The following is a 10,534-nucleotide window of genomic DNA, read 5'->3' as shown; positions in this document are numbered from 1 at the left end:
ATGAAATCTGGGTTGTGGATTTGCAACCTTGCTAGCCATCACCTGACACCACACCACACCACACACCAGTTTGTTTGTATTTTTTCTTAAATATTTTATATATATTATATACAAATTGTTGATTAAGATCAGAAATAAGTGGTAAGGTGTAGACCGGGGTTAGGTTGGGTTTTAGGTTAATTTCTGCATAGGCACATACCTTAAAAACTTGGCAGCAGATTTAACATTTGTTATTGCCAAGGAAACTATTAATTTAATATATGTCAACGTTCTGTCTTTTAGGCTTTTCTGTATAGTAAACAATTATGAACTATATTCTATTGTAGTTTCATTGTGTTACCCAACATCTAGCCTATAGCAAAATACAAATTTAAATACAAAATTTCAATTTGGATGCCAGAATTAATTTGTTTATTTTAGTTTTTAAACCAGACACTAAAACCAACATATAAAACCACTGCTAGAGAAAACAGGCCAACACATTTGTATACTAGCTACTGACTCAAGATCTGCAATAGCTACAGGCATTGTGACAACTAGCCCCGGTCTCATTTCTTCTTGTGACAACTAGCCCCGGTCTCATTTTTTCCTGTCCCAACCTTGGGAAAGTTTCCTTGAAACAGCGCGTGAAAATATTACGTAAATCCTATAATGTTCTGCCCCAGATTAGATTTGCCAGGCAATTATCGACTTTTACAACTAATAGTTTGGCGATAAGGGCAAACACGCAACCCCTGTTGACACTCTCGCTGTGTAACGTCTTCCTGTCTGTGATGCAGCGCGTGCACTTGTTGAGTTCAGCGCTATTTAAAGGGGAAGCAACATGGCACAAGCTTTAGTCAAACAGGAATCTATCGAGTGGGAGATGCAGAAGTTAGAAGACCAAAGCAAGACCTTTGTTTACACCAAGAAGAGGGGGTATGATGTTACACGCAACCCCCACCTGAATAAGGTAAAACATAGTGATTTTAATAACTATTTTTTTAAAATAACATTTTGTGTTGACTGTTTGCTAGGACAGCAGGGCAGTGGATATCAGTTTCAAGAGGAACTAAAATTAGACTTAAAGGGCCACACGCTTGCTTTGTTTAGCGGTTGCTGCTTGTGTTTTTAAAGCAAGTCCGTTTGTAGTTTACAGGTGCTCTTGAACTGACGTGGGCCATGAAGTGCCACCTTCAGGATCAGCGCACGAAGTTTTCTTTTAACATATTTAGAGTCTACTTTTACCAGCTTTAATCCATACGAATCCTAATATTAAGCCCCATATTTCGCTATAAACAAAATAAAGAATAATATAAGACCCACAAACCTTATTTTTTATCATCTTTTGGTAAGATCAACAGCAGCCTCTGTCCAAGGTGCTGACTAGTGGTTACTGTGGCATCACCTCAAGCGACCATGATGCTGCAGAGCTAAAATATGTACTTTGTTTGCTTGTATGTTCATGCTAATGTGTGTTTATAATAACAGGGTTATAATCCTATTTTATAGTGCAAGTTCTTAAATTGTAGTTAAAACATTCACTCTTTCAATCATGAAGTGCATAGCTCTCCAGTGTTCCAATAATTACAGCTAATTTGTTCAAATAGAGTAAAATAAAGTTTTAGTCCAGCCTTTCCACCTGGAAAAGAATTCTAGTGAGTGAAATAACATTGCACTTTTTTTCATTCTGACCTTGAATGTAAACATTACTGACCTTGAGCAATCAATTGGTATGTATTTTTTTGTGAGGATCTTCTCTTCAAACCCCCAATAGAAAAAGAGCAAACAAGAGCTTGGCCTGCCCTGATTCACTGTGGGGTTTTTTTAATCTGCTACTACCATACTAACAATTGATTGAGAAAACTGTTAAAAGGGCAGATCAAAGTTTGCCCTTTGTCATTTATTTTTATGGGCACTTTTTTTTAATTCATGCATATAACACAAAGTTCAAAATCATCCATTCATGTGAAATACTACGAATTGATTAACTGATTGGACTAATAGGAATAGGTATCGCTGTTACCAAAAATCTAATCATAGTTCTTATGAATAATGCACAAGATATCATAACCCAGTAAGAGTAAACACTCTATTAGAATATATTTTTGGCTGGTTATCAGATTATTTAGCCCTCCACTGTCTGCCATAGTAGTTTGACATTTCTGTTTTAATTATTTGGAGTGTTTTCACATTCAGAGATGATTTTTCTTCTCATTTTCATTCTTTGAGACAGTGAATGCCTGTACTGCAGAGGCACTTTAAATGTGCTGTATGTACGTTTTTTTTCTCTGAAAAACAATGCTACGGTCAGTTATTTTACTTAGAAATGTGCGTTCCGAATGTCAGAATGTCTGTTTTGGTTTTGGTCTGTACAATCCCGCATGTTGCCGGTTTACCCAATAGTATTTCAACACCACAGGTTGCCAGTTAGCGGAAAACACAGCGCATTGCTGTCATGGAAACTAGCGAACAAACAGGGTCCGAGATTGCAGATTCTACCCGTCCTAAAAAAACTCGGCACCCATCTAAAAATCTAACGGAAGCACATTAAAAGTGTGTCAATCTCCTCGCCTTCCATTGTCAATTGCGCTCGTTCCTGTTACGTACTGCAGTACCCATTTCAACCACTAGCTGTCATTCTTACATACAGCACCTTTAAAGGGGCTACATATAGAATTCATAAATGCTTGGTATTAGCGACACTGGTGGCCATTAAGTGAACTGCAGAAATGTATTGCTCGTGGCCTCGTGCTGCTCGACTGCTTGCACTTGTGCACATGCAACATACAAAAAAAGGCCCTGGTATCCTCACAGCAAAGTTTTTTTCTGTTCTTCGCTTAGAACTAAAAATAAGTTGGAAATTCTTCGCAGAGGTATACATTTAACGAAGATCCAGATGCCGCCCATGCTGCTGAAACCGACGTTTAAATGAATATGTAAATATGTGCTGCACGTGTTTCTCTCAATAACAAAATAAACACGACTAAAAATGACAGCGGTGAGAAAGTATCAGTTAAGAAAGCATCTGATCATAGCGATGTGGATATGTTTGCACAAGCTCTGCTCTTCACCGGCATCATGTCGTCAGGTGAGGTAATTCAAATGACACTGTTATGATAGTTTGATTATAAAGTATATTTGAGAATATAGACTATATAGATCTGACTATGTGAGATTATAGTTAATTTATTTTCTTTGCTCGGCACATTGACATTACAGTATGGCTGTTTCCGCATTATTCTGTACATTGCATATAAGCATTCATTTAATGTGGCTCTGGGAAGCGTGCATAAACGTCATATTCTTTAGATTTTCCTGGCAAAAACGTGTCTGGGCTTTCATAGACAACCTAAGAAGTCGAAGACATTTCTTTTAAGTTTCTTTACAAGCTGTTCACACACAGGCAATAAAAAGCAATTAATACATGGTAATTCTTACATTATATACACAGCCCATTTAAATGGCACTTTTTCCTAATTCCTGTTTTTAAAATACTTGACTTTTTATTTCATTTGCATAGTACTTTATTTATTCATTTTATTAGAGTTTATCTGTCACTGTTTGACCCTCAGTTGTAACTCACTGTCCCTGACCTTTAATTTCTCTTTGGACTTTTCCAGTTTTCTGCTGCGTGTGCCTGTACTCTGCACTTTTGTTTTCATTAAGGTGGACTTTACGTCCTCTTGAACCCTTTGCATCAGTTTCCCGTCCTGAAACGAAGGCCCATAGCCTGATCAAACGTCACGTCTTTTGGCACTCTGCCACAGGTCAGGCACTGATGACAACACAGCACGCTGCCTGTCGTTAAGGTTAATGACTTCTAATCTGCGAGAGACGCCACAGAATGAGGTCATATTTTCAAACCAGGTGCACACACTACCAGAAAGTTCTGAAAGGTGTCTTTATGTATACATGAATGCATAGGGTTGGTTGAGGTATGAGGATCACGGGTGTCTTTTTTTAGTCCGCACTCATTTCACAGTCATTTCAGCTATGTTGACCCCAGCTAAAAAATAACATTTGCATGGGCCTAGAAATGATGCAAAGGCTCTCTTTAATCAGAACTGGCTATTGAAGTATGACATTTTCAGTGACCCACTCATTATAGAGGTCATGATACTGTTTTTCGAGAATATAGGCTGTGTTTTCACATCTTGTAAATCTGAAAAGGTTTTTCTGTACCTGCGAGATGTTAAATATTTATACCTGAGATATTGAGTTCAAAAGCTCCTTACTGCAAAATAAAATAAACTAAGAGTTGGCGTGTGGCTCTTTGGCATGTTGCAGGCACAGTGTCGACTTCAACCGATTTTCAGTTAATGTGCCATTTTGTTCAGCCTGCTAAATTAAAGGATCGCATACAGTAGGATTTCGAAGTAAAGTGCCCAAATATGTTTTGTTTTTTAAGGTGACACTCTATTACCCTCTGTAGTCCCTTTTCCTGGTATCAAAAATCTTGGATTAATGGCTCTCATTAATGTGGCTCCTGTGTCTGTGGTGCTGGAAGTTTCTAGACTGGTGCCACAACTTAAAGCTCATGTGGTGCTTTGGGGTGTGAGAGCAATTCTAACGCTTTCATGTTTTTATGACGTGGCTTTCCAGTTCCACCCCGTCCCTGACTCTAATGAGCTAAATTCAATGTTATTGTCTTGTTTTATAGACAGAGACATGACTTAATGAGATTCATTAAAAGAGAGGCCTTGGATTTTGCTCTGTCTTTGCTGAAGGCGTCAGAAAAATTGTGTGAAATCTCTGCAGAGTCATTATAAGGAAGGAAAGAGGATTACATAAACATATAAATGAACTTCCAGCACAAAAGACTGTGTGCGATTGATATTATAATTAGAACAGCGATAAGCAAGCAGCCAAAGTGTTTAGGGATATTATGCCATATTCAGGGTTAAGGTCAATTCAGAGCTAAATTGAGATTGGATGCAGGATGCAGAATTACATTTTGTTGAATTTGAATATAAGGAAACATCTTTAAAATGAATTGAAATATAGATAGATAGATAGATAGATAGATAGATAGATAGATAGATAGATAGATAGATAGATAGATAGATAGATAGATAGATAGATAGATAGATAGATAGATAGATAGATAGATAGATAGATAGATAGATAGATAGATAGATTGATAGATAGATTGATAGATAGATAGATAGATAGATAGATAGATAGATAGATAGATAGATAAAAAGAGGGAAGGTATGTGTCATCTTGGTGGTTGCAGCATGGGGACTACAAACCAAGATGGCCACCTGGTTCTGGACTACAGTTACCAGATTCCTCAGCGGTGGAAGCACAGCTGTTGCAGTGAAGGAGAAAAGCTGTTAATGAGCTGAGAAAAGAGAGACTGCTTGTGTCTGGATATAGAGAGAAGCTGGAAGAGTGTTTTTTGGTTTTGAAGTTTTGGGTTGATGATTAAAAAGAAACCAGTGGCTTGATCTGTAGTTGGACTCGATTTGTGAAGAAATCCACCCTTTGGGGATACCCTATACCTCTCACCATACCACAATAGATAGACTGAAGCAATGCATATGTTTGAGTCATGAACAATGTGTGTAAACAAGTTTCAGTTGTTAAATAACATTTTAAAAAGTGTTTAATTTCATTTTTTGACTGTTTTTATGTTGGGCGGTACAACCAAACAGTTGTATACTGTAGTTGTATCCCCTGACATGGAAAGTGTACCAACCTACCCATACTTGAATTTGTTTTTACCAGTATTTGAGAGAGATCTACAAACCTTTTCACCCTGCCACAAGGATCAGTTGGGTCCTCTGGATGAAGCATTATCATGTTTACTGTTACTTGTCAATTAATAATAATAGAGCCATGTTTGCAGTTGTGCCACCCCTGACAGGACAAACGTTCTTAACAGCTCAACAGCTTTAAAACTACTGATATTTATAAAATGTATTTATATGGAAGTTTTCAAACTTAAAATGATGCCATAGTATTTAATTGTTTAATGTTTTTATTATTAAGACACAATTTTAAATAGTTTTCTTAGCCTTTGTTCGGACAGTTGCACCACCTGACATTTTGGGGGTTTAAGATAACAAAACATAAAAAATATGTATCATTTAAATGCACTAAAAATGAATTCAAACTTAATGGGTTTATATAATAAAGTCATACATGTCATGAATTTATCAAATTATTATAAAAATAAATAAATAATGCATTTGGAAACAAAAATATGCACATCATGTCATTGACCCAGAGATAGATAGATAGATAGATAGATAGATAGATAGATAGATAGATAGATAGATAGATAGATAGATAGATAGATAGATAGATAGATAGATAGATGGATGGATGGATGGATGGATGGATGGATGGATGGATGGATGGATGGATGGATGGATGGATGGATGGATGGATGGATGGATGGATGGATGGGTGGGTGTATGGGTGGGTGTATGGGTGGGTGGGCCGGTGGGTTTACGGATATTAGATAACATGAATAGTTACCATCAGACCAATGCAACTGTTTGACCACACAGTTCTTACGTCATTGTTTGTGCCCTGTTATTTTCCTGACTATGGACAAGCTTTAAGTTTGTGTAATCAATGGCGTATTTGTCAGTGACACTCGCTTGTAAATACAGTCCCAGTGAAACATTTGCTCTTTCATGCAGCTTTCTGAAAAACCAACCTTCACAACTCATGAACCAAAACAAGGAAATTAAGAGAGAAGGTAGGAAATGACCCCTGAGAGGAGCTTTGCGAGGCTGTACACTCGCTACTCTGTGGTTCTCCATTGGTGCATTGTTGCCTTCCCATGGGCCTGGCGATCACAGGGCTTGAGTGTTCTCACTTTTTCTGGCTCTTAGCTGCCGAGAAGCAGAGGACAACATGCTAATTGATGCTGTGGGACTGAAAATGTAGAGGCCTCACGTCCGCAAGCTGGAGTTTACGCAGCGCCCCTCCCCGGTATCCCCTTTGACCTCCTCCCTTCTCAACAGCCCTTCCCTGTGTCTGCCTGAGGTGCAAGCAGGATATTATCCTTGTGTTTGTGGGAAGCTTTGCACAGTAAGAAACGAGAGTGAGGAGAAAGAGGTCTCTGTGGAGCAAAGGAGAGAAAGAGGGAGCTGCCCTGCTCTCCACAGACCTCTTCTGTGTCTCTGCTTTATCTCTCATTAATGACCGCCTGTGTGAATCGAGGCCAACAGCACTAGCCTCTGGCTTCATGCCATGCCAGAGACCAAAAACGCAAACAACGCAGCACAAAACTCTTCTAGCATCCAAGCCGAGATCCTGTTTCACATGGGGAAATGTGCTTTTAGGAGCACAGGTGACTAACAGATGCCCATTCAACTTGCTGTGGAAAACAAGAGCTCAGTTGGAAATGTGGCACCTTCTGGGCTGAGCATTGGAGACTTTAAGGCCCCCTTGTGGTTGTTATTTGTGCCAATTGCCTCAAAGTCGCACTGACCTATTGTGACAGGGAAAGAGCTATTTGGGGAAGTGTATCTTTTAGCTTTCCCTTTCATTTCAATTGCAGTTGCTACATGCTTTATAATGTTCAGGACAAGTGACGACCATAAAATAAAAATGGTTTTGGATGCCATGTACAGTAGTGTAGTTCCAGCATCTACCAGCAGGGGCTAAGTAGGCTAACCAGAACATTGACCTCATTGGTTATTGATCTTGCTAGGTTGCTAGGCAACCATCAGTCCATAATGGGATTGGCTGTACCATTCTCATGCCAACAACCTTCTTTGCAGTTGTGGAAAGAATTGTCTAAATTGGACAATTGTGTTCTATTTTAAACCTGCTGTCTTACATCTGCCTCCCCTACACGCATGCTTGCCTTGTTCTGTCACAAATGTGGTGTGTTTAATCTCAAAGGGGGTTGAGGTTTTCCATAAGACGTATAGTTTTGCATTTAAATGAAAGCAAATACGGGTGAGGCAAATAAAATAAGCAAAAAGTCAAAGGCTGAGCACTGAGCTTTTCATTTCTCCACTATAAAGTAAAGAAAGCCTGTGTTTTGGTAGTGCAGTTGCAAGGCTCAAATTGAATGCTCTTTTATTCTTGAAGGTTAAGCGTGAAAGGTTTGAATCTTACTTGATTTTGACATTTTGCCAATTTTTTTAATGAACCCGATAAAATAGCATCTGTTTGTCAGAACAAATCACTAATATTTCGTTGCACAATTTGTCACAGTTTCATTGTCTGCAAGCATGAATCAACTTATAAAATTTTTATTGGCTATATCCACAGGTGTCAAGTAACGCAGTACAAATACTTCGTTACCTTACTTAAGTAGAAATTTAGGGTATCTATACTTTACTGGAGTAAATATTTTTTAGCCGATTTTTTACTTCAACTTCCTACATTTTCACGCAATTATCTGTATATTTTACTCCTTACATTTTAAAAATAGCCTCGTTACTCCAATTTCATTTTGGCTTGTTTTCATTCCGGTTTGTCATCTCGCCATTCAGATAGAGTGAATTTGATTGTGGTTGGATGAGAAGTATAAACATATACCATTCAGACACCCTATTGGTTTGTACCGGTTTGTGCGCAATCTATAGCAAATATTAGGCAACTAGTTATCATATCTTCCACTCCATGACACACATGTTAATGTTCAGTAGTACACATGGTTCTTTAATGTATTTGCATTGTACTAAAATGCATTATAGTCATTATGGCCTTTAGAAAAATGTTTTTTTGAGGAGGTGGGGTAATGCACTATAGGCCCCTGTGGTGCGGCCTAAGCTTTTGTACTTAATGGCCTTTTTTTCCTTACATTACTTTTACTTTTATACTTTAAGTAGTTTTGAAACCAGTACTTTTGCACTTTTACTTGAGTAAAAAGCTTGAGTTGATACTTCAACTTCTACAGAAGTCTTTGTATACCCTAGTATCTTCTACCCGAGTAATGAATGTGAATACTTTTGACACCTCTGGCTATATCAGGAGTTGGATATTCAAGTGTAATATTTTCATCCATCCATGATTATTTAAGTTAGCCCTATACTAAATTTGCTTTTGTATAACAGAAAATGATCAGACAATTTAAAAAGAATTAAAACAATGTAGTAATATTTTTAATGGTTTGTCAAAGAAGTATAAAATATAGACAGTGATATGTTGCACTGTACTGTATGTAACCCAAGTTTAAATTCTGCTCGGTCCTTCATATTTTCATTTTAATTCAATTCCACCAAAATGTTGTATTGTTGGCAGAGACCATAACATGTTTATCTCCTCCCTTGCCAGATGCTCTCTTCCAAAATGACAAAAATGCAGGTGCTTTCATTTGAATGCTAATGTTTTCTCTTCAGATGCAGAAGGGTGCTTAAACTAAATCTGAATTGGAGAAAAAGCCTAACTTTGTGCTGAACCACCATGGGACCTGATTTTAAAATGTTTCTTGCCAGAAACTAATGGGCTTGTTTCTGACATTAAAACGAACAGATGTTTGGTTGAAATCTCAGACATTTTAATTAGTTTCACTTCGACTCTATAAGCTCTTGAAATATTCTCAGTGCGTTGAGGGTGCAAGATAACGTGAGCTTCTGGCATGTTGTAATAATACCACTCTTTTAACGGATTGTGCTGTAAATCACAGAATACTGTATGTGTGGGCATTACAGAAGATAAGGACAGTGCCTATACATGCAGCTGAGATTCTTATAAATGTGTGTGTTGAGTCAGTATGCTAATGAAGGGTTGATGGAACAGACTTCGTTTTGTCTGGCCAGAGAGCATCTAAGCTCTCAGGGAGGGTCAGGTGCTGCTGTCGGTCACCTCTTTCTAGGTGGGCTCCAGTAGTGTGTATATATGTATGGCAGCCCAGGTGTGTCCAGGTGCATATGGGAGAGGAGACTGACCACCCACAGGGTAGCGGTAAAGCATTCCAGTGCTAGATGAGTGAAGTGGTTAAATGAGGAAAGTGCTCTACTGTTCACAGAGAGATTCAGTGCCAGTCACCCTTATCCAACTCCTCTACACACATACACACACACAATCATGCATGCACAGAACAGCCTTCTGATCGCAATCTTCCTGCTCATTTGGCCTTCACATTTTTCTCTTTGACAAATTGTACGGTTCCAGACAGTGTCTCAGCAGAACAGTATTTCTAACTGAGACGTGATGCAATTCATTAGAGTAATTTAGCTTGGAAACGATTGGTCTCAGATATTAGAACACATTTACCATCATGATATGTACAGGAGACAATTTTATTCATATTTTTTATAGTATGCATTTCAACAAAACACATTTTGACCATTTTTTATCAATAAACAACATTGGATATCAATGATTGTTTTGGCGACCACAATAGCAAATAGTTTGCCGTAGCTTTTCATGAGCAAATGTTCAGCTAAAAATAGGTAGAAATGTTTACCAGACTTCTTATCAGAAAGAAACCTGATCAATTGTATTTAATTTGATTTAGTGAGGGTAAAATAGGTCCCAGAAAATGACTTTTATTTATAAAGTGCACATGAGGCCAAATAATTAGCCCATCTTATGATTTGCACACAGTTATATAGCCTAGTATATGCATAGTTCT

The 10,534-nt window shown here is 38.0% G+C and overlaps 1 protein-coding gene across 2 annotated transcripts in view; it reads left to right on the top strand.

Moving 5' to 3' along the window:
• The first annotated feature begins 575 nt into the window (after window positions 1–575).
• me1 (malic enzyme 1, NADP(+)-dependent, cytosolic) overlaps window positions 576–10,534 on the top strand; it is a 129,176-nt gene continuing 119,217 nt past the window's right edge. Inside the window, exon 1 of one of the 2 annotated variants that reach the window (XM_079837139.1) lies at window positions 576–952. In XM_079837139.1, coding sequence (XP_079693265.1) covers window positions 824–952 — 129 coding nt within the window. In that variant the 5' untranslated portion in view covers window positions 576–823. The remainder of the gene's footprint in view (window positions 953–10,534) is intronic. The other variant, XR_013818048.1, reaches the window with a different exon arrangement.

This window comes from Gobio gobio (assembly GCF_949357685.1).
Source record: "Gobio gobio genome assembly, chromosome: 15".
Classification (NCBI taxonomy): Eukaryota; Metazoa; Chordata; class Actinopteri; order Cypriniformes; family Gobionidae; genus Gobio; species Gobio gobio.
This window is presented reverse-complemented; position numbering and strand designations above follow the sequence as displayed.